Below are 24,385 nucleotides of genomic sequence, written 5' to 3' on the forward strand. Positions count from 1 at the left end.
GTTAGATATTAAGAAAAGCTTTCTAACTATAGGGATAGTTGAGCAAAGGAATAGACTTCCAAGGGAGGTTGTAGAATCATTGTCACTGGAGGTTTTTAAGAACAAGTTAAACAAATATCTGTCAGAGATAGTAGAGATATAGTTGATCCTATTCTCAGAGCAGGGGGCTAGACTTAATGACCTACTGAGGTCCCTTCAGCCCCACATTTTTATGATTCTATGGTTGCTCATTAACACATTTTGAAATCCTCAAATGGAGAGCAATTACAAATGCAGGGCATTATTCTTCCTTTTAAAGGATGAAATCATAGGCAGTTTAAGATCACTTGGCCTATCTTTCCTTCACAAACACTTTTCCAAGATGGCTTTTTCTTTCTTTACTTTTTTGTAAGACAACCTCCAGGATAGTCTAGAATACCTCTCAAGGTCCCTTTCAGGCTACATTTCTATTATTCTGTGATCCTCAGAGGTGAATCATGGAGCACTCAAAAAGGTATGAAAACACTTCTTGCATAAATTATGCCACTTAGCCCATTATAAAATAATTGTCAGTGGCAGGACTAGGTTCTAGTCTGATATTCAATCTCCTTCAAACAGGTATGCACTAGCACAAAAGTAGCTATATGATTAACCAAGAATACTTAGATTTTAAGTTCTCTGGAACAAGAACCTTTTTTTGTTCTGTATTGGCACAGCACTAGACCAACGGGATCCTAGTTCGTGACTAGGGCACTGGAGTGTTCTGATAATACAAATAAGTACTAATACTGTTCCTTTACGAATCATGTGCTAGCCAAGAATTCTCTAATCCAGGGGTCCCCAATGCGGTGCCCGCAGGCGCCAGGGTGCCTGTGGGGGCATCTAAATGTGCCCATGTCCTGGCCGGCGGTCGAGCATCTGATAAAACGCTGCCAAAATTTGGCAGCAACACCTCTCGATGACGCCGCTTGCCACCAACAAGCGATGTCATTGAGAGGCAGCGACGCCGAAATGCCACCGAAATTTGGTGGCATTTCAGCGGATGCTCAACCGCTGCCATGGTCCTTCCTCTGGCGCCCACCAGACGAAAAGGTTGGGGACCACTGCTCTAATATATGGCATTTCATCATTACCAATTAGCCAGAATGCTAAGATTTTAGTTTTCTTAAATTCTGCAAATGCTACTCAAAGCTTTTTCTGCTGGTAAGATGGAGTCTCATACTTATAGTCAGAGTTTGAAAGAAAATATTTTCAGACTTCTACTGAAAAGTGATTTGTCTGGGAATTTTTTTTTTACATTAACATAAGCATTTTAAATTATATTTACGTCCAAGTGTACGAAAAGGCAATGGTACTACAGAGAACTCATAATTAAAAGCCATTAGGGCAGCTGCACAGCATTCTGCTGCAGTCTTGAACATGACTCCTACATTAATAGCAATATGTACAATTCATTCACAGAGGAGATGGAAGCATGCAGCCAATAACAAAGGAGTTGGTTACTTACTGGTAACCTTCCAAGGAACAGCAATGTCATCTGCTACATGGACAGCCGCCTCTTTACTTACGCAGCCAAAAAACATAACACAGCACCTGGCAAGAACTCATGAAGCATATACATAAAGAAGGAACAGAAATAAATCGTGTTTTACAAAAGGACTACAAGTTCCATGTGATTTTGATTAATCAAGAACCATACATTTGGCAAATTGTGAGAAAATTTCTAATCAGTTGGAAAGAAATTGTCTGATATGATCAAAAAATAGTTCTCTAGTAGAACTTTTTTTTCTATCCTTTCACCCTCAACAAATGTCAATATAATAAAATCAATTGAAACTTCTGTTTGAGCCAAAACCAGATTTGTCAAAAACATGGCCATGACACATTTCTTGCCCATTTCACAAGAGAGGCTGACCTGTTTTCTGAGATGCCTGAAACAGATACAGTATTCTATGTCCTTTGGATTATCTATCAGTTTAGAAGTCATGTTCAGGACTGCAGCAGCTGGAAGAATGGAGATTCAGCAACTATTTTTTTTCTGTTACCATTTCTTGTCATCTTTCGCTGTGTCTGACAATTCATTTCAATTTCTGACTGCAATCATATTCCTCTAGCCCCAGTTTCCCTACCAGGGTTAATTACAGATATACTTCAATACTTTGGTCTAATGATTGTCCTATTGCAGTTGCTTGCTTGGGACGCACTATGTCGTCCCAATTAGTTAACAATACAGTATCATCCTAACATTACATTGCCTTGATTTTGACATACCAGACAATACTAGTTTTCTTTCCATAACAAGGCTGTTTCGTCTTCCGAGAGGAAAGGTTCCTACCCCCCACTTAGAAAAGATTGAAGAGTCAGAATTAAATGACAAGAAGGCTGATTTGAACACTACCACAAACTGTGATATGAAGGGACTTATTGAGAGACATTATATGAGGGGACCCACATCCATCTGGGTTGCTAACCTCTTGGATCAGCAAATTGCCAGAGGAATAAGCCACACTCTCTAGAGATCAGCAGAGTATGTACATCTCAGTTGTTTTAGGCATGAAGCTGTGATCTTCCATGTAAGACAAATAAAAACAAAACAAAGTGTGGGTAGTTCATGCTGCTTTATATAATCTGGCCAAACAACCATATGTAAGTATCGTTACAGTTGAGAAAACAGCAACACCTCAAACACCAAAAATTTGCCATCTAAGCGTGTCTGCCTTACTCCAGCAGATGCCATGCCTATGGCAAGAATGACAAAAAATGGTTACTTGCTTGTGCAGACTGCAGGCAGCAATCATTACAAGGCTCATTCAAGACAGCAAGTAAACAATGTCTGGCTGAATGCATTACAGAGAGATATTACTGGGGCTCATTGTCAAAATACTGCTTCAGAGCCTCCTTGATTTGAATAGCCCCCCCATGGAGCCCCTCTAATAGTACTGGTATCTGGCTGCTCAAAAATCAGCTGCCAGGTGATCAACCCTAACTCTCCACTCCTGGGGAAATGTTTCCCCCTTAGCTTCACAAATGTTATGTAGAGCACTGCAGGCTGCTATGACCATCTGAACATTTTCCTCATTGAAGTCTAACCTTCCAAAAGGGAACCAGCAACACTTAAATCTGCCAAAAGTATGTTTTATGGTCATTCTGCACCTACTGAGCCTCTTGCTGAAGCACGCCCTGCTGCTGCCAAGGTTTCCAGTGTAAGGCTTCATGAGCCATGCGAGTAAGGAATGGGCAGGATTCCCCAGGATCACTACGGGCATTTCCACATTCCCTATTGGAATCTTCTGGCCTGGAAAGTCCCTGATGGCAGCTTTTTATACATGCCAGTGTTCCTGAAGATGCGTGTATCATGCACCTTACCCAACCACCCCATGTTGATGTCGGTGAAATGACCTGGTGATCCACCAGCACCTGCAATATCACAGAGAAATACCCCTTTCTGCTTATGTATTCTGTTGCAAGATTGTCTGGGCCAAAATTGGGATATGCGTCTATTGCTTCCCACCACAGTTACGGAATCCCATTGCCGCAAAGCCATCCGCTATTTCCCACACATTGCCCAGAGTCAGGCCTTCGTAGCAGGAGGCAGTTAATGGCCCTATACACTTGCATCACTGCAACCCCCATGGTAAACTTCCCAACTCCAAGTTGACTCATGACTGACCAGTAGCAGTCTGGAGTTGCCAAGTTCCACAAACAATCGCCACTTGCTTTTCCACCAGCTCTCATTTTGGTGTCCTTGGGCTCTAGGGCAGGGGAGAGCTCCACACACAATTCCATGAAGGTGGCTTTGCATATCTGAAAGTTCTTCAGCCACTGCTCATCATCCCATACCTGCAAAATGGTATTTCCCAAGACCAGAAGTGATAGTCCACCATGTGCAGCTCCTCTGTGAATGCCCACATCAATCTTAAAATTGTTTCTTTCCATGGCACACAGCAGGGCAGGCACTACGGATTCCTGTTCAGATTCGCAGCTCATGAAATATTGCAGGATCAGCTGTGTTGTGTTCACACAGCACAGGATCCATGCTTTCAGGCAGAGAGCAGACGCACAGTTTACAGGGGCAATTAAAAGAAGGCACAACACATAGTTGGAAGCCCATGGAATAATGGGACAGAGAAAACTGCATTATGGGATGCTGAGCCCACCCCCCACGATGCATTATGATCTATTCCCAGAGCTCCTAGAGGTAGAAGGTAGTGAGTTGTACAGTGCCAAAGTTACCCATGGTGCACCGGTCTCTGTCGATGCTACGGCACCGTGTACATACTGAGCTGACACAAGGAGTGTTGTGTGAACATACACAAGTGATGTAATTACACCAGTTCATTATTATTGACATAATGGAAGTCAACTTTACTTTGTAGTGTAGACATGGCCTTGGTGTGAAGAATGAATCAGAGAAAAAACAAAAAACGGAAGCCTAGCTCTAGATGTTATATCCCACTTGGAAAAAAGTGAAACCAATGAAACAGAGTCAATCTGCCAGTTCACTTTAAGAGACATAATGACATCAACAGCTTAGCTTTTTTCCGATCTGCTGTTGGATGAACTTAAACACACTGGATTCAATTTTCCAGTGAGTTACACTAGTGTAAATCAGGAATAACTCCTCTGAAGGCAATGGAATTACACCTTTGCGCCCTCTTAATTACACAAGAAGTAATGAAGTTCATCTGGGTTAAGAGGACAACAATGAAGAATGGTCAGCTAGGGAGAACCCTATAAAAGCATTTTACTAGAAAGGGAAGTCCAGGAAACTGTGAAAACACTAACACTTTACGTACAAGGTAAATGCATTTACATCTGTTGACATGTATGGGCAGCACATATGATTCTTAAATTCAGGAAAAGGATAATTTGAAGTGTTAGCAGCACTAGTCCAGTTTGCTTTCTGCCACTGCTGCCAAACAAAGAACATGAAAGCCACTGTACATATAACAACATTGTGGGGTTCTGTTCCAGGGCTTCATGGAAAAAAGGCTCCAATATGCCTACTCCTGGATTCAGTATTGAAGTTGATGCTCCATGATGGAGCTGATTCCTTCAGACTTAGAATCACAATTAATGGAATGTGATTGATCAAAGAGCTCATGAAAGAGGGGTTAATGTGACCTACAGCAGCAGAATGACACTGTCAAATCCCTACCCCACCTTTCCTCAGGCATAAGAAGCCATGTTACCACCAGTTGCAGACAAGTTGAGATTGAGACCTCAGTTCCAATTGCTGTCAGCCTTCAGTACTGGGACTACTGTGCCTTCATTGCCACAGCCAACTGTGGAAGTTTGATACAGCTCTCTTCAGCTCAATGAATGTACTTTACTAAAGGTCTTGCATGTGTAATGTCTCTTCATGACTGGTGAAGAGGCAGGGACTCTGTCTGTCTGCCCGCCCAAAGGGATGGATCAACAACCTGCCAACCAGCACAGCAACTTGAAGCAAGTAAGGGCTCCCTTGCCAAAGGCAGTCTACAAATAAACCCCAGGACCTGGGGCAAGTGACTAGGCAAGCCCCAGTAAACTGGGCTAGCGGGGCATGCCCCAAACTGAAGAGACTTGTAGGAAGCAGCCCAGCGAAAAGGGGAAGGAGATCCATCTCTCCTGTTTAGGGGTTGAGCTACACAGGGCCCTGGTAGAGAGGGAGTGCCTAGGGTCCCCTATGACTCTCTCTGACCTTACAGGCTGCCTGGCCACAGAAGACTATCACACCATGAAAAAAGGCATCTTCCAACAGAGTCAAAACATGCTGGTGAATACTGAACACTAATTACACTATCATTAATTTAAAAAATATTTTAAAAGATAAAAAGCAGTAAGCTTTCCAAGGAGGCATCCAGCAGGGGCAATGACAGACAATGTCAAGTTCTTTCTAGCCATCACCAGCTGTTAGAAGTAAAACAATGGTAACTGGGGCTAGGCATAAAGCACAACAATGCTGTACAGAAAAGTTCAGAGGGTCTGGACTTCACACAAGCAATGCTTAAAGACAGAAAGCAATACAAAGAAAGCACGTCTAAAATGAATGGAAATGCATGGAAGACTGATAATGGCAATACTGACTGTATGCACAAAACAGGATATTGAAAATTCATTGCTGATATATTCTGGCCATTGATCCAGAAAAGATCTTCCTACAGTAAGACACAACATAGGAGCCTTAATGCCATTAATCTTTCAAGCTAATGGTAAAACTGGACAATGGGCACTGCCAAGACACCTAAATACTGCGCTGATCGTCAGCAACTGCATGGCTGTGTAAGCAGAGCAACTTTTGGGGTGCTCTAAACAAGATGCAGGTAGAAATGGCCTTGTAATGAGCAACAACAGGATTAAGGGAGTGCAAAGCTGAGCGTTATAACTACACCTTTGAGTATGCACTCACACTCTTGCAATGTGTTCCCTATAGCTAGGTCACACTGGAGGATCTAGCCCATCTTTTTACTTCATTTCTAATAGGATTTGTTAAACCTGAAATGGTTTATTTTTTAAAAATTGAGACAATTATATAATTTCATCCTATAGCCCATAAAATGGATGATTTGGGGTCATATTACAGGACTAGTATGCAAACTTATGCTATGCATGAGGGCAGGCAAGTAACCTTCGGAATAAATACCTATATCTTTTGGTCTTCTGTGTTGGGGTGGACTCCCCATAATAGCCCTGCAAGAGTTGACTTAGGTCAGGTGAGCCCAATCAGCTACTTAGGCTGAAAGCAAGGGAGATTTAGGTTGGAGGCAGTTAATTAAGGACAGTCTCACCTGTGCAGGAACAAGCAGGGCCTGTATAAAGCCAGGTAGCTGGCTGCTAAGAGGGAGGGACAGGACACAGGGAATTAGGCTATAGTCACTCCTTTGGCTGGAAGGAGTTGGAGCCTGACATATTGAGAATGGGGTGGGGAGGAAGCTGAGCATGTAGGAAGAAGCCCAGGGAAACAGCAGCAAGAGATAGACTGTGGCTGCTTGTTACGGGGTGCCTGGGCTGGAACCCAGTGTAGAGAGAGGGTTTGGGTTCCCTTACCAGCCACTGGGGAGTGGCAAGGGTATTGGAGGTGCCAGTCAGACAGCACGTCTGGAAAGAGGAGGACTTTAGTGACCTGGCCAGATGGCCAAGCCGGAGAGAGGAAGCTGCAGACCCGGAAGTGAGCAGGCAGCAGAGTGAGAATAGATAGGGAAAGATAACACTGAAGGGAGAACACAAGCTGTCAGAGTGAATCCCGAGGACGGCCAGCAGGAGGCCCCACTCAAGATGAGCGGACCCCATGACAGCTTTATTTAGATATACTTTTATCTTGAAAGTGTAGAGATGATGTAAGTAAAGTCTGACTTCTCAAATCTCTTGAAATCCAAAATGTCTTGAGCTTATTTTTCTGACTGCATTCCTCTGCAAGAATAAAACAGCTAAACATATTCCTGTAAATCAATTTGTCACCCTGGAACACTGTCTGTTGGGCCTTAAGGTTACTTTGCTAATTCTGTTTTAAGAAACCTGTTTGCTGCTAATCTGGATGAATTTACATTATTCTTGCTGTTTTTTGTCAAGCAAAACAGGTAATACTCAACTTAGTCACATTTCTCACTTTGTCAGAAGATATCAGATGCAGTCTGCAAAAGGTCATTTACAAAGTTTTGGGGAGTCTTCTAGCCTTCAGTGGGGGAAAAACCCTATTAATTTGGGTGATAGCTGGACAATTTATATAGCGCTCATTTGATTCTGCAGGCAGAGGAGCATTATGATGTTACAGTTAACTCAGCCAGTCCTCCCTCCAACTCTCCAGTTCATTTGGATAGATCTATCCCATTGGTTGGAGACACTAAATGATGCTGCAGGTCAGGACTGGAGTATTTGCAAGAGCTGGGGGTGTGGTACAGAAGTTCAGGACTGAAATAGTGGGAGCTGCTTCAGCTCAGGAGTTCTACTGGCTCAGTAGAAGCGAGGCTGGCGTTATAAGGTATGACTCCCTCCACACTATACCTGGCTCAGGCAAGATGACTCATCTTTGCCCAGTCAACTGTTTTTCAGGTTAGCTAAACAGTGCCCATTCTGTGCTACGGGCACATATTCTACAGCACCAACTGGGCACAGTCAAAGTGAGAGTTGACCATGGCAGGCAGCAGTGTTTGGGTTTAAGATTACTGTTACTGAAGGGAAGGAGGGAGGACTGGCAGAGTTACCGATGATGTGACAGTGCTGCTGCTCAAAGACTCCTGCCTGCACCAAAAAATGGGTAGTATCAAAAGGAATATGAAAATGTTAAAACAGAGAAGAGGAGGAGTATTTTAGATTACTTAATACTAATATTTGGGTTTAGTGGCAGTACCCTGTAAAATTGTTATAGGTTCAGGAATAGAGATTGTTTTTGCCCCTCCAACCACCTGCAAGCTTGCCCTACATATGCAACAAGGTGTCTGATCCTCTGGTGAATATTGGCACAGCCAGTCATGCTGGTCCCAAAAACACAGAGAAATGACAAGAGTGGGAGATTTATTGAAATACTTACCACTAGAAAAAAATCTAGATTTCTAGATATTGATAAAGTAGGTACGAATGGCTATAAGGGTATGTCTACACTACACGCCGGATCGGCAGGCAGCAATCGATCCAGTGGGGGTTGATTTATCGCATCCAGTTTAGACACGATAAATCGATCTCTGAGCGCTCTCTCATTGACTCCTGTACTTCACCGCCACGAGATGCGCAAGTGGAGTCAATGGGGGAGCAGCAGCAGTCGACTTACCGCAGTGAAGACACCGCAATAAATTGATTTAAGTACGTCAATCTAAGTTGCTTAACTCAGATCAATCCCCGCCCTGCCCCAGTGTAGACCAAACCTAAGAAAGTTCTTTCCTTGTACACACTCATTCTGTTGTCATACTTTCTCTGATTAATCTCATTGGCTCGCTCGCTTCAAATCCTGAAAGCCATTCTAGTTTGAACATCACTCTATTTGGAAGTAAAATCCATCTATTTATTCAGGTCTTCCATTAATGAGAAATATTTGGCTTCCCTTTGGCAGTACATCTCCTGTCTGGAATTCCTCAGTCTGTAGTTGGCTGAGACATCAGATTGTAAGAGTGTATTTGCCATATTTGGAGGGAGAAGTGTGCCTGTCTACTCTAGCTTATTTCCATAAATTGTACCCAGTTATGGGCTTATAACATAACAATCACGACTCTACTTTGTTAAAGTGAATGCCTCTATCCCCAAAACTACATAAAATATTTCAAATCACGAGGTGGAGTATGCTCAACTGTACGGCGTGCAGAATTTTAAACTTCAAGGTTGGCCTACAATCTGACAGATTCTTTTTTCATTGCTTCAGTTAACAGCAGTGGTTCTCAGCCAGAGGTCTGGGGTCCCCTGGGGGGTCACAAGCAGGTTTCAGGGGGTCCACCAAGCAGGACCAATGTTTGGCTTTCTGCCCTGGGCCCCAGCAAGTGTGATTTGGCACTGCTCCCTCCTGCTGGCACCAAGACAGCACATAAGAGGGAGTGATTTGAATGCAGTGGGGACAAACTGGACAGAGTGTGGAAAAAAAGGAACAGACTGGGACAAGGAGACTGGGACTTGAAGTGGGGGGATAGGTGGGGGTTCAACTGGAGCTAGCCAGGCAAAAAGACAGGGAGCCCAAGGGCAAGAGGAAAGACAGGCTAGAACTGATTTGGCAAGGAGAGTGGGATACAGATTGGACAAGGTGCTGAGGAAGGAGGGAACTGGAATTGGCTGGACCCAGAAGACTGGGACTAAGAACCTAGTACAGAGTTAGTGGGGAGGGAAAGGAAAAATTGTGTCAATGAGCTGGGATGCAAGGACAGAACTGGGTCGGCACAGACACTGGAATAAGGAGCCAGGTACATTAAAATAGAGATTGGATGAGAAACCTAGAGTGGGAGATTAGGAGCCCGTGGAGAAGAGTCGGGGACGGGGAAGACTGATCCAATGAGGAGTACTGGGCTAGGTTTTGCTGGGCAAAGAGAAGACGTGGATAGGAAAGAAATGTGTCCACTAAAGCACACTCTCAGCCTGGAATGGAACCCAAGAGTACTGAGTGTCATCATTCCTCTGATGTATGCAAATATCTGTGAAGCATACCAACAAAATGTAAGACTTATTTTCCCCACCCAAACGAGTGCTAGTCCACAGAGGAGATGATGTCGTCAGTTCCTCAAGTGGCAGAGGTCTATGCAGTGGATCTAAAAAGGTTCCAACCCTGCTAATGCACCATGTGGGTGTCATCATGATTCCACATGATGGAATATCAGGTATATTTTTAGATTTATTTTTAAAAGCAAAAAACCTAAAAATTTCACACAAAATGCTACATTAAGAGACCATTAAGGTTGCAAAGACTAGCATTTAAAGGTAGAACATACCATAATTAAGGTTGCTTGTGCAATGTCAGTTTGGCTCCTTTGTTTCTATGCATTATGATACAGTCTTTAATTACATGATCACATACTGTTTTTTCCACAGGAGCCCTGCCCCCTTCAGTCCACAGAATGGAACTGCTCTGGGATTAAACAATCTTGTGTAGTGAAGAAAGCTGTTCCCTGCTTCATCTGATGCAGAAGTTGGAAGGTGTGTGGAAACAAGACTGAAAGAAGGGAAAGGAAACTCATGGTTCAGGCAGCTGATGGCTGTCTTTGCCACATATTTTCTATGCGAGCTAGCAAATCACCTAAACCAAACTTTTCATAAGTGGTCACTAGTTGCATTTTTCATTTTCTGGGTACATGATTTGAGATCCTGGGATCTGATTTGCAGAAATGCTGAGCTCTCACCGCAGTAACTGAAGTCAAAGGAAGCTATGCTCTGACATATGAAGCGCTAAGTACTCTGGAAACACAGACATTTCAAATCGGTCCCTAAAAAGGTAGTGGATGCTTTTGACTAATCTCTGTGCCTCCATTCCCCTTCTATAAAATGGAGATAATACCGCCCCTTCACATCACAGGGGTTTGTAAAAATAATTTCATTAATATTTGTGAAGCACTCAGAATGCTAGAGAAAAGCCAATAAGGACATTAATAATTGTCTCTTCAGAGCAAGGTTTGATGCATGTACAGTAAATAAAGGCATGGGGCTATATACCAAAATACTGAACAAGAAGAACAAAACAACAGTGAATAGCTGATCATTAAGGCAGACAGGTGTCCTGTAGGGAAAAGATACCATGTGATCATGAAACGAAGACTACTATAACAACTGTGCACAAGTGGTCCAAATTAAGGTTGCACAGGCATCTACACACACAGTTTGTTGGGAAAGCTGAACACAGAAATAAAATATACTAACAAAAAATGTCTATTAGCAATAAGATGTATCGTGCTGTTGGTTAGCATTTCTAGGATGAAGAAATATTAGTCATCCTGAAGGAGTTTACTTTTGCATTCATGATGATACACCCTTAGAACAGAATAGCTAGGTGTCAAAAATTAGGTTTTTATTTTGTACAGCCCATTCTCCCCTTATTTAAGCATATAAACACACAGACATACACCACATTACAATAGAAATGAAGTTTACCAATAGTAAGTCACTATATCTTTTGATAACTTTGCAGTTATGGGACCAGATCCTCAGTTGATATAAATTTACATCAGCAGAGAATCAGGACCGTTGCATATTACACCACTCTGTCTCTAAAGATCAGTAGTTAAATTCCTGCATTCTGATTCTCAGGAATAAATTGCTACTTCCGGGAAAGAAAGGAAAACTGCATTTACTGAGGGATCATTACTGGGGAGGAAGGTAAACTTCTGACAATTTGGTAGGATTTCCAGTCTATGTCAAAGAAACTCCTTTACTGGAATAGTGTGGATGTTGTGGATCAGGACTGAGTTGCGTTAGCACAGCTGTGTTGGGAAGCCTACACAGCCCCTATCAGCATTAAACATGGGTCAGGCCATCATTATCAGTCCATCATTATCATAAGCACTAAATCTGCCCATTGTATTTTTAAGCTATACAGAAGGAAAATGAAAATTACTTATTTAAAATATGAGCTAAATAGTGCAGCATGTCACATCCAGTGAGATGAAAGGCTGTGATAACCATGGCATAATGGAAGCTTTTTGTCACAGCAGACACACAGGCCTAACTTGACTCTCACTGAACTGGCCTACATGACAGACTTAAAAAAAGCTGGAACGCCATTCATTTTAGATAAGCAATTTCTATTCCAACCACACGAAGTGAGGAGGCCTAGTACATAAGTGTTATACAAGGATTTGAACTGAGTGAGAGTATGTGGGAAACTTGCTTTCCACTCAACTCCAAATTTCACTCAGTCATAAAAATAAACGTTTTAAATCAAAATAATCAGCAGTGAAGTAGTAAAAATGTTGAAATGTATGGCAGGGCTATATTTTAAAAGATAAACACACTTCTGTATGTAAGAATGTGTACATTCACATTCATACGCAAATACCATAATTTTGTGAAGAATCAGGCAGTACATGACAACTAGCTATTTAGTGTTTAAATCTCCATGTCCTGGAATAAATATGAAATTTGCATATAAAATCAGCACTTCAGTGGTTGTTTACTTGTACACCTCCAAGTGCACAACTGTACACTTTTTTTTGGCTTGCAAATGGATTCTCTTTTTTAAGTGGCAGCTCTTACAATTGTTATTGTTAGAGAAATGACAGCTCTGAAACCTGAGAAGAATGACAGAAGTTCCTGCTCCTTAAAGCTAATTACAGGCCACCTGTAGACTTGATTCAAATGACAATGTACTTGATTTATAGTTCTCTTTGCAGACATAGGGAAAAGTTTAAACTGTGCAGAAACAGAAGAGCAGCATACCATTGCATAGTACCTCAGTCTTACCCTTTATGTTAGTAGTAGAAGTAGTATTAAAGTGTCATCACACTTGGAGCTGCAACATGGGAGAAATATACCCAGCTTGGACAATCATGGAGGAAGAGATGTTCCAAGAACTTAACTGTTTTACAGCAGAATTTTTGCCTTTCAGAGAACTCTTCTTAAAAATTAGGTATTTTGTACCAATATCTTTTTGTACTATTTGAAACTTTTAAACATTTTTATTCATAATTTTTGGGACTGTCAGTTAATCGCAGTTAACTCAAGGGATTAACTCAAAAAATATTAATCACAGGTTTAATCGCACTGTTAACCAATAGAATGACAATTGAAATGTATTAAATATTTTGGATACTTTTCTACATTTTCATATATATTGTATTCTCTGTTGCAACTGAAATCAAAGTGTATTTTTATTACAAATATTTCCACTGTAAAATAAGAAATTGCACTACAGTACTTTTATGAGGTGAATTGAAAAATATTATTTCTTTTATCATGAAAATGCAACTTACAAATGTAGATTTTTCGTTTGTCACATAACTGCACTCAAAAACAAAATATAAAACTTCAGAGCCTACAGGTCCACTCTGTCCTACTTCTTGTTCAGCCAAATGCTAAGACAAACAAGTTTCTTTACATTTACAAGAGATAATGCTGCCCTCTTCTTATTTACAATGTCACTAGAAAGTGAGAACAAGCTTGCATGGCACTTTTGTAGCCAGCATTGCAAGGTATTTATGTGCCAGATATGCAAAACATTCATATGCCCCTTCAAGCTTCAGCCACCATTCCAGAGGTCATGCTTCCATGCTGACGATGCTTGTTAAAAAAAATAATGTGATAATTAAATTTGTGACTGAACTCCTCGGGGGAGAGTTGTTATGTCCCTCACTCTGTTTTACCTGCATTCTGTCATATATTTCATGTTATAGCAATCTTGGATGATGACCCAACACATGTTGCTCATTTTAAAAACACTTCACAAAACACAAAGAAAGTACCAATGTGAGATTTCTAAAACAGTTACAGTTCTCGACCCAAGGTTTCAGAATCTGAAGTGCCTTCCAAAATCTGAGCAGGATGAGGTGTGGCGCATGCTTTCAGAACAAAAGAACCACCAAAAAAGAAAATCAACCTTCTGCTGGTGGCATCTGACTCAGATAATGAAAATGAACATGCGCCGGGCCGCACTCATTTGGATTGTTATTGCGCAGGACCTGCCATCAGTATGGACACACGTCCTCAGGAATGGTGGTTGAAGCATGAAGGGGCATATGAATCTTTAGTGCACCTGGCACATAAATATCTCATGACACTGGCTAAAACAGTGCCAGGAGAACACCTGTTCTCACTTTCAGGTGACATTGTAAACAAGATGCGGGCAACTTTATCTCCTGCAAATGTAAACAAACTTGATTGTCTGAGCGACTGGCTGAACAAGAAATAGAACTGGGTGAACTTGCAGGCTCTAAAATGATATAGTTTTATTTCTGATATTTTTTTGTACACAGTTCTATATTTGTAAGCTCAACTTTCAAGATAAAGAGACTGCACTACAGTACTTATATTAGGTGAATTGAAAAATACTATTTATTTTGTTTTTTACAGAGCAAATACTTGTAATAAAAAATAAATATCAACACTCTACATTTGTATTGAATCAATAGATTAGAAAAAGTGGAAAACAATCCAAAAATATTTAAATAAATGGTATTATTGTTTAACAGTGTGATTAATTGCATGATTAATCATGATCACTTTTATTAATCACGCAATTAATCATGATTACGTTTTTTTAATCACTTGACAGGCCTACTAATTTTATAATACATAGTCAAGATAGTCAATCTATACATGGCAATTTCATATAATCCTAAGGATTAAGTATCCCAAATTGAATTTAAACATCTGAAACTAGATTTAGGAGGTAGGCACTACATGTTCTACAATTTTTATTTTATTTTAAATAGCTTTTCAAGTAAAAGGCAAGAGGGACAAAGCAATAAGAACACAAAAGAAGAAAATGAAAGAATAAATAGACTCTTTAGTAGACAGTCTACACTAGACATTTTGGTATCTTAACTGCACAGCTGGAAGGGAGAATGAGGTATTTACTTCTTGGACAAGTTCCTCCTAACTTTTTGTCAGTTTTGATCCTTCCCTTCCTTCACATCAGCACCACTCTTCATTCCCTTTGCAGTGATCCCATGAAAGCATATATATTACACACACGCGCGCGCGCTAACCAGATGGCAAAATTGGAATTTATGCAAGAAACCCAATTTACATGTGCCTCAGTTATATTTTTTGGCTAACCTCAAATACAGTATATCATGTCCAAAAGCACAGCGACTAAGATAAGGAATGAGCAACCCCATCAAACATTCCCAGATACATTAAGTGATTCATTTTGTTTCAGGCACACTGAATTTCAAACTCTATTCGCATTTTCAAAACCGTTTTTTCTGTTTTTCATTTGTCCTTTGCCAGATTAAAGTGAATATTCTTTTACTGTAGTTAGATTATCAAACAGCAGCCATGGAAATTCCATGTATCAGTCCTGAACAATTTGTTGCCACATTACAGAAACCAACCAGATATATCGTATTAGCAAGATATGATTAATTACACAACAATAGTCTCCACTAGAATGTTTTGAATCATTTGACAATTTTTCTTTTATCCAACTCTCAATTTTAATTCCCAGGACTACATCTGAAGCATGACCAGACTAGTAACATTTAATATGTTCTCTGAATTTGTTCAACAATGTGTGTGTTAGAATTTATAAAATGAAACTGTCTTTTTGATTATATCTTACCCTAGATGCAGCTGTTTCTTGTCACAATATAGTGAAATCAGGACCTTGAACAACTGATTGCAGACCAAGGCCTGTCCCAAACAAGGCAGCAAAACGTATGTCTAATATATATTAACAACCCAGGTCTCACTCTCCATGTTTAAAATTTCATTCTTGCTTTCATCCATGGACCAACATCTATGTACAATTAAAAGCACTCTATTTACCTTGTGTCTGCATTTAAGTACAACCCCATAGGCTCCTGAAACACAAAGGGAAAAAAAAAACAAAAAACAGATTTAATTACCATGCTGTGGGAAAAGTAAGCAAAATACACTACATTTCACAGCTGTCTAATATGTATAATGGATGCATTGTTCCCAATACTATCTTCTTACACTTATAGCTAAAATGCTTTGTTGCATTTCTGTGTAGCAAAATTTAAAAATGAAGCTGCTTGTAAGTATATGATTTTAAAATTCTTCTGTGAATTCCTTATTTTTAGAAATATGCATATGCAAGAAAATCTGGAATAACTGCACATTCCTGTAATAAGTGGCTGTAGTATAGACAGCCAACTACTGGACTTGTTTTTTAAAAAAAAACAACAAAACAGAAAAAAAATTGTGATTTCATGTACATTCTGGTACCTCTACTTTTTATTTACTTTTAGGGCATCTCTCAGGGCTTATTTACACTGAAAATGCTATAGCAGCATAGATGTAGCGGCATTCTCCTATTGGTACAGGTAATCCACCCCCTCGAGAAGGAGCAGCTAAATTGATATAAGAATACTTCTGTTGACCTAGCACTGCCTATCTACACGGAGACTTAAGTCAGCTTAACTTCGCCACTCAAGGTATAGATTTTTCACACCCTGACACATCAGGATTCAGTTGGATTTGTAATAAGATAGTTTTTCCATTTTTTTAGGACATCCTGATAACTTAAAAATTAGACAATGGTTTTATTACTTAATATGTTGACTTATATATGTAAATAATAATTTTGTCTAGCTCTGTAATGTCCATAGTTATGGATATCAATTGTCATAGAAATCCGAAAAATAATTTATTTTTTAAGAACAAATGACTCCCAACATTAAAGTAATCTTGAGAAATAACATTTTGCAGAATTTCATCCAATGGGAACAGGCTTTATTTTTTCTGTTTAATAATAGAATATATAACTAGCCTCTGAATTCTGCTAATTCTAATTCATATTTCATTAAGAACTGACTTACCTTCACCTACAACCCCAAGGATCTCAAATTTATTCATCACATTACCAATGTTAAGAATCTTCATGAAGACAAATTCCTCTTGTGATGAGAGCCACAGAGCATGGCACAGAGAAGAGTATCTAAAGGGTCTGTGGTAGGCAAAACTGAAGACTTTTGACAGGAGAAACCCACATTGACTGACTGGACTTCTTAATACTTGTCCTAGTTTCCAGGAAACTATTTAATGCCTGGAAAGAAATGAATGGTAAAATTACCATCAGCAGATCTTGCTTTACAGCACGTAAAGGAAAACAATGGCATATACTCACAATATTTACCATCAGTGCTGTGTTATTTGATAAAGAAAATTGCCTCACCCCCTTTCTGGGTTTTACAATGAATAGAGCTCTGCAGCATGTGTAAAGGGAGCCAGCAAAGGTGACTACATATGATATATGGCACAGTCGGTTTTGTAATCCCATACACAGGATATCATTTAAAATAAGAGAACAGCTTACATAAGAAATATTTCCTGCTGGTAGAAGAGAAAAATTGCAGTGATCTACCACAGCGGGTAGTTGAACACACATCTATAAATGCTAGTGTTTTCCCTTCCATTTATGTTGGCAGCTAGCTACAGAAATATTGATTGTGATTAGCCGGTTTATTCTTCACTCACTCCCATGATAGAAAATCTTCATTGGAAGAATCCTTACTACGCTAGCTCCTCTTTTTCTATCTTTTATTACACCTGGAAATATTTCTAACACTTTTCATGGTTAAATCTATTAGGAGCATATTAAGAATATGCTGAAAAAATGTTTATGATATAAGAATTAAAAAAAAATTAAATATACTTAGTACTGTACAATACACATACCCTTTCAAAGTTCTATTTGTGGCAAAGTTATACAGTTTCAGACCATAAATGCAGTAATTACAAAAAAATGAAACGAACACAAAGAAAGCAAGTTTCTACTCCAGGTAAAGTTTGTCACCTATAGTTTTAGTAGAATAAGAAGTACATCAAGATTTATTTTGCCATTGTATATAGTATCATCAATACATACATCATTTATTTTAAAATGTAGAGAAAAATAAACCACCAATACATTCATTGTAAAAGGGAACAGTTTTCATATCTCAATGCCCTAGGAATGGGACTACTCATGAGGAACTAGCCTGCAGGATGGGAATGAATCCATATAATTAAACCAGCACATGGCACAGAGATGGAAGACCTAACTCTCCTGGATTCTGCACACAGAAATAAAACTACATCACTATTTTAGTGTTGCCAATGGATGTTGTTGAGAGTGCTGCTGTGAGTCAAACATAACGAAGAGGAGAGATATGAGATAAGGCCAGCATTGTGGTGTTTTTGCCCTGTCAAAAGACCTGGAAGACAAACTTGTTTGTAAAGAAACCAAAAGCTACGTACAAAAGAGAGAATCAAATACACAAGAAAAAAAAATTGCCAGAGAGAAACAGGATCAACTCAGAAAATAAAATTTATTTTCAACTTTCTATTAAGTATCAGTCACAATTTCTTTAATGAAGATATTAAACAAGACTAACACCAGTCCCTGTGACAACTAACAATCCAGTCACAAAATTTGGTACTTTAGTGTTATAATTACCCTCTTAACGGCTCTTGTTTTTCATCCAGGTTTTAAAATGTACATGATAATATTGAAGCCATCATAAATTAGTGGAAAATAATCTCTCTTGAGACTCTATATCTAAATCTTTAAGAACCCTAAAGGTACGTCCACATTTCCCTTCATCTACTAATTCTGAAATTCTATAAAAACTGCAACTCAAGTCTGGCAATACCTGTTCCTCTTAAAGCCATACTGCCTACTATTCATGGTTCAGTTCTTTCACTCATTTTTCTTGACTGGGTCTCTTTCAATAGTTGTTCCATATGTTACTGGGGATAAAGGCTAGATTTGCAAGAGAGTCATTGCTAAGATCACTTTTAAAAAATTAGTATGAGCTTCCTTCCCCAAACCAGTCTTTCAACACATCTCCAATTTACCATCACCTTAACAAAAAAAAAAAAAAAAAGCTTCATTGACTTAGAGGCCAATGGAAAGAATTCAAGATAACTTCACCAGTTCACTGTTTGTTGCCTTCCTGGGTCTGGCTGTTTAGTTGTTAAGCAATGCACTTTCAANTGGCACAGTAAGTTGATTTGCTAATTACATTAGTACCTCTGGATGCATAACACATGGAATGGCTGTTTTAGAGTTTGAGGGGTTTTTTTGTTAGCAAGTTACCAGTCCACCTGCATATAATCAACAGTTAATATTACAACAAATAATTTGTACATTGTGACATTGTAAGTTAAAACTAATACCTCAAATTCCACCTGAAAACATATTGGCCATGAACAAAGATCGCATAGCACAGGTGCTCCTGATGTGAAACTAGCACTAGTAAGTGTGCTACCATTTGCTGCACTAGTTTCAGCTTCAGAACAGTCTTGGTTACACGCTCCCGGCACTGGGGCACTGTTTACACTGGCACTTTGCAGCACTGTCACTTGCTGCACTCAGGGGGGTGTTTTTTTCACACCCTTGAGCTGTAAAGCGCCAGTGTAGCCAAGGCCTAAAGCTCTGTCTACACTACTCCACAGTTTGGACTACAGGGGATGTGAATAGCAGTGCAGGCTGAAGTGCTGCGCTGTAACTTAAAATATAAATATATATCAATGCAAACTAGGAACCTTATAGTTTGTGCCCACAGCTTCCACACAGGGGAGTTTCAGCGCACAGCTATTCACACCCCCCGTAGTCCAAACTGTGAGGCCATGCAGACACAGCCTCAGTGTGCAGCACCATTAAAAGCGCAGTACAATCTAATATTAAGGTGACAAAGGCATAGATAATCATTACAAGATCCAGATAGGAAAAGGCAATAGCCATTAACTCAAATATCCAGCAGCAACTTAGGATCTAGTAATATACCTGAGCAGAAAACGTGTGTCCACACTCTGTTTATCAAGGTACTACTGTAAAAGCAAACAAGGTAACTAGCCCAATTTTAAACAAAGCCAAACCTTAGTTGCTTAAGAACAAAATACCAAGGCTGCTCAAACCTGCTCATGGCATGAAACTGCTACTAACATTTGCGAGACAAGGTGGGTGCAGTAATATCTTTTATTGGACCAACTTTTGTTGGTGACAGAGACAAGCTTTTGAGCTGCACAGAGCTCATCTTCAGTCCTGGGAAACCTGAAGAAGAGTTCTGTACAATCTCAAAAGCTTGCTTCAGGCTATGGTTAACTACAGAGCTTACAGCAGCTCAGCTGCACTGCTGTAATGCTGTTTGTGAAGTACCAACGCAGATGCTCTAAGCCGAGAGCTTTCCCAGCGACTTAATTGCTCCGGCCCCAGCAAGTGGCAGTAGCTATGTCAGTGGGAGAGCTATCCCCACTGGCACTTAGGTCGGTGTAACTTACTTTGCTCAGGGAGTTGTTTTATTCACATCCTTGAGTGACATAATTTATATCCACTTAAACTGTAGTGTATACATAGCCTCTCCCACCAAAAGAAGTTGGTCCAATAAGAGATTCTCACCCCCACCTTTTGTGTGTCTAACATTCTGGGGAAAAAACACTGCTATAACACCACTGCATACTAACATGCGAATTCAGCAAGCCCTTATTTACAGTTATATCACTAGAACTTCAGTTGTTCCCATCTATAGCTCACTCATCCAGACAAACAAAGGGACACTGGAAAAAGTCACACCCAGAATTGGCACGCATACTGAGATTCTCTGTAGAGAGGGAAAAGGACTAAATGAGCTCAGTGACTGAACTATCAGTGAAGATTCAGGTTCTGTGTTTTGTTTGGATCTGCTAATCCTCTACTTCATCTATATGAGAGTCCACCTCCAAAAATAAAACAAAGCTGTCCTAAATACAAAGAAGTTTCAAATCATAGCTAAAGATGCAGGACAAAAACAATTAGTCATGTCCTCATAACTGTTGTTCTTCACGTCCATTCCAATTAGGTGTGTGCATGCACACATGCACCATAGCCGGAAGATTTTCCCCCAGCAGCATCTGTGGGGTCAGCCTGAGTGCCTCCTGGAGTCTCATCTTTACAGCGCTCAAATAAATGAACCACCACCCCTTCAGGTTCCTTCTTGCTGGCTAATCTGACAGAGGGGTAGGAGGGTGGTTATTAGAATGAACATGAACAGTACATCTCAAAGAACAACAGTTACAAGAAGGTGAGTAACAGTTTTTTCTTTGAGTGCTTGTTCACGTCAATTCCAATAAGGTGACTCAAGTCCAAGTTCAGGAAGTGGGATCGGAGTTGTCCACTGATTGGAGCACTGCTCGTCCGAAGGCTGCGTTGTCTCTGGTCTGATGGATAATCGCATAGTGCATGGTGAAAGTATGAATGGAGGACCATGTTGCCACTCTGCAGATTTCATGAGTGGGAATCTGAGCCAGGAATGCTGTTGATGAAGCGCGCAGCATGGTGAAGTGTGTAGTGATTGCAGGTGCAGGAACTCCCACCAGGTTGTAGCATTCACAAATGCAGGGCATGATCCATGATGAAATGCAATGCAACAACACAGGCAGACCTTTAATTCTGTCTGCCACTGCCACGAATAACTGGATCGATTTTCTGAACAGCTTCGTTCTCTCAGTGTAGAAGGCTAGCGCCCTACGGACATCCAGTGAGTGAAGTCTTTGCTTTCTGCTACTGGAATGCAGCTTAGTGTAGAATACCAGGAGAAAGATCTCCTGGTTGATGTGAAACTGCGATACAACCTTTGGTAGGAAAGCAGGATAAGGTCTGAGCTGAACCTTGTCCTTATAGAACACAGAGCTCTGATATTAGGGCCTTAAGTTCAGACATCCTCCTGGCTGAGGTTATCGCTACCAGGAACATGACCTTGTAAAAAGAGAGAGCAGGGAGCACGATGCCAAGGGTTCAAAGGGTGGTCCTATGAATCTAGAATGGACCAGGTTGAGGTAACAAGCCAGGACAGGCTGCTGGACATGAGGGTATAGCCTGCCAAGACCTTTTAGAAACTGGCTGACCATCGGGTTAGCAAAGACAGAACGGCCCTCCACGCCTGGGTGGACAGCCGAGATGGCAGCCAAGTGAACCCTTACTGATGATATCGAAAGCCCCTGCTGCTTCAGATGGAGGAAGCAGGCCAGAATAAGTGGCACTGAGGCTAGCATCGGGAACAAATAGTATTGTGCCAATCAGATTGAAAATCTCTTCCACTTGTCAAGGCAGGTAGCTCCCGGAGAGGGTTTCTGCTGCCAAGGAGGACTTGTCTAACCTGGTCTGAACAGGAAAGCTCTACTGGGTTCAACCACAGAGCTTCCATACTGTAAGATGCAGCGACCCAAAGTCTGGATGTTGGAGACTACTGTGATCTTGTCTCAGAAGACCCGGGAAGAGTGGCAGGGTGACTGGCGCTTCCATGTACATGTCTAGAAGAGATGTACCAGTGCTGGCAAGGCCAGGCTGGAGCTATCAATATGATCTCAAGATCCAGAGGGAATGAGCTCAGGAGTACCTTGTGAACAAGTGGTATGGGTGGAAAGGCATATAGGAGACATTCTCCCCAAGGGAGAAGGAACATGTCTGTGCTGGAGACCAGGCTGTGATTTTTGGAAGGAGCAGAACTGCTGGCACTTCCTGTTACGTCACGTAGCAAAGATCTATCTGGGGAAATCTCCACCTCTGGAAAATTGGAGTTCATGATGTCCAGGTGAAGGGACCACTCGAGGCTATGAAGGGACCTTCTGAGGTGGTGCACCAGCTCCTTTTGTACCCCGGGGAGGTACAACTCTTGCAGGTATAATGAAACATTCTGTACAGAAGTCTCACAGCATGAGGACTTCCTGGCACAGGGGAGAGGAGCATGCATCCCGTTTGTTGATACAGAACATTGCCGTGGTGTTGTCCACCATAATTGGAGCACATTGTCCCGTTAAGTATGCCCGGAAGGTCTGGCATGCTAGGCGCACCACTCTCAGCTCTCTGACGTTGACGTGGAGAGCCAGATCCACCTGAGACCAGAGACCCTTAAGTCCTGTGGTCTCCTAGATGTGCTCCCCAGCCCAATTCTGATGCATGCATCACTAGCAAAAAAGAGACAGTTGTGGACTGGTGAAGGGGACCCCTAAGCCCACCTCCGGAGGCTTGAGCCACCACAGGAGCGAGTCGAGGGCTGGGCAAGGCAGGGTCACAATCCTGTCCAAACTGTCCAAGGCTGGCTGATACACCAATGCTAACCATGACTAGAGTGGTCAGAGCCTCAGTCTGGCATGTTGCACCATGTAGCTACAGGCAGCCCTGTGTCCCAGAAGCTTCTGGCAGTTTCTTGCTGTGGTGGTGGGAAACTGTCAGACCTCGAAGGATACTGGCCAGGGTCTGGAACCTCGCTTCCGGCAGGTATTCCCTGGCTTGAGTGGAGTCCAGTACTGCCCCTATAAACCCTATCCTTTGAACAGGGGATAGAGTCGATTTTGATTTGTTTAGAAGGAGACCCAGGTTGTCAAAGATGGCCCTGATGAATTTGACTTGAGCTTCCACTTGGGTCCTGATTGCTGAGGTATGGAGACATCTGTACCTGGTGTCTGCGCAGGAATGCAGCAACAACTGCCATGCACTTGGTGAAGACTCAAAGTGCTACTGACAGGCTGAACGCAAGGACAATAAATTGGTAGTGGGTATTGTTCACCACAAACCTGAGGTACTTCCTGTGGGGTTGAGTAATTGCAAGATGAAAGTAAGCGTCCTTCAACTTGAGGGCAGCATACCAGTCTGCTGGATCCAGTGAGGGGATGATGGAGGCCAACAAAACCATATGGAACTCGGGTTTCTTCACAAACTTGCAGGTCTAGGATGGGCCTGCGGCCACCTTTGGCTTTCAGTATTAGGAAATACCGGGAATAAAAAAAACTCTTGCCCCTGTGCTCCTAAGGAACCTCCTCCACTGCCGCTAGAGATAAGAGCAACTGCACCTCCTGGACGGGGAGTTCTTCATGAGAAGGGTCACTGAAAAGGGACGGGGAAGTGGGGTGGAAGAGCACAGAATTGGAGTATGCCCTCTCTACCATGCACTACACCCAGCAGTCTGAGGTGATATGGGACCATGCACAGTAGAAAGAGGATAGGTCGGGACGAGAATGTTAGGCGGGGTGGATCCAGTCTTTGGTGTGGTACGCTGTCCTCAATCATGCCTTCAAAAGGCCAGTTTGGGCCCTGAATACAGCTTGGGTTGTCCCGAGCCTTGGCCAGAGGGTTGACGTAGCCTTCTCCTGCCAGTCCTGTTTCTCCTTCTGAACCCGTCCCCTGGAGGTTCTGGTGACCGAACCACTGAGGAGGCCATGAATGGAAGTGTCTCCGCTCTGTCGATGGTGTACAGAGACACAGAACCTGAGTGTAGCTCTGGAGTCCTTTATACTGTTTAGCCTCTAGTCCATTCTCTCTCTCGGGGGAAAAAAAAAAAAAAAAAAAAAAAAAAAAAAAAGAGTCTCTCTCTCAAAAGGCAGG

General features: G+C 41.5%; 1 protein-coding gene across 4 annotated transcripts in view; it reads right to left on the minus strand.

Moving 5' to 3' along the window:
* The window catches only part of CDKL5 (cyclin dependent kinase like 5), a 244,224-nt gene that overhangs the window by 126,718 nt on the left and 93,121 nt on the right, over positions 1-24,385 (minus strand). For all 4 annotated transcript variants that reach the window (XM_032763401.2, XM_032763402.2, XM_032763399.2 and 1 more), the window contains 2 exons: positions 16,863-17,089; positions 15,847-15,881 (listed from right to left, as the gene is read on the minus strand). In XM_032763401.2, the coding sequence (XP_032619292.1) occupies positions 15,847-15,881; positions 16,863-16,926 (99 nt within the window). In that variant the 5' untranslated portion in view covers positions 16,927-17,089. The remainder of the gene's footprint in view (positions 1-15,846; positions 15,882-16,862; positions 17,090-24,385) is intronic.

This window comes from Chelonoidis abingdonii, chromosome 1 (assembly GCF_003597395.2).
Source record: "Chelonoidis abingdonii isolate Lonesome George chromosome 1, CheloAbing_2.0, whole genome shotgun sequence".
NCBI classification, from domain to species: domain Eukaryota; kingdom Metazoa; phylum Chordata; order Testudines; family Testudinidae; genus Chelonoidis; species Chelonoidis abingdonii.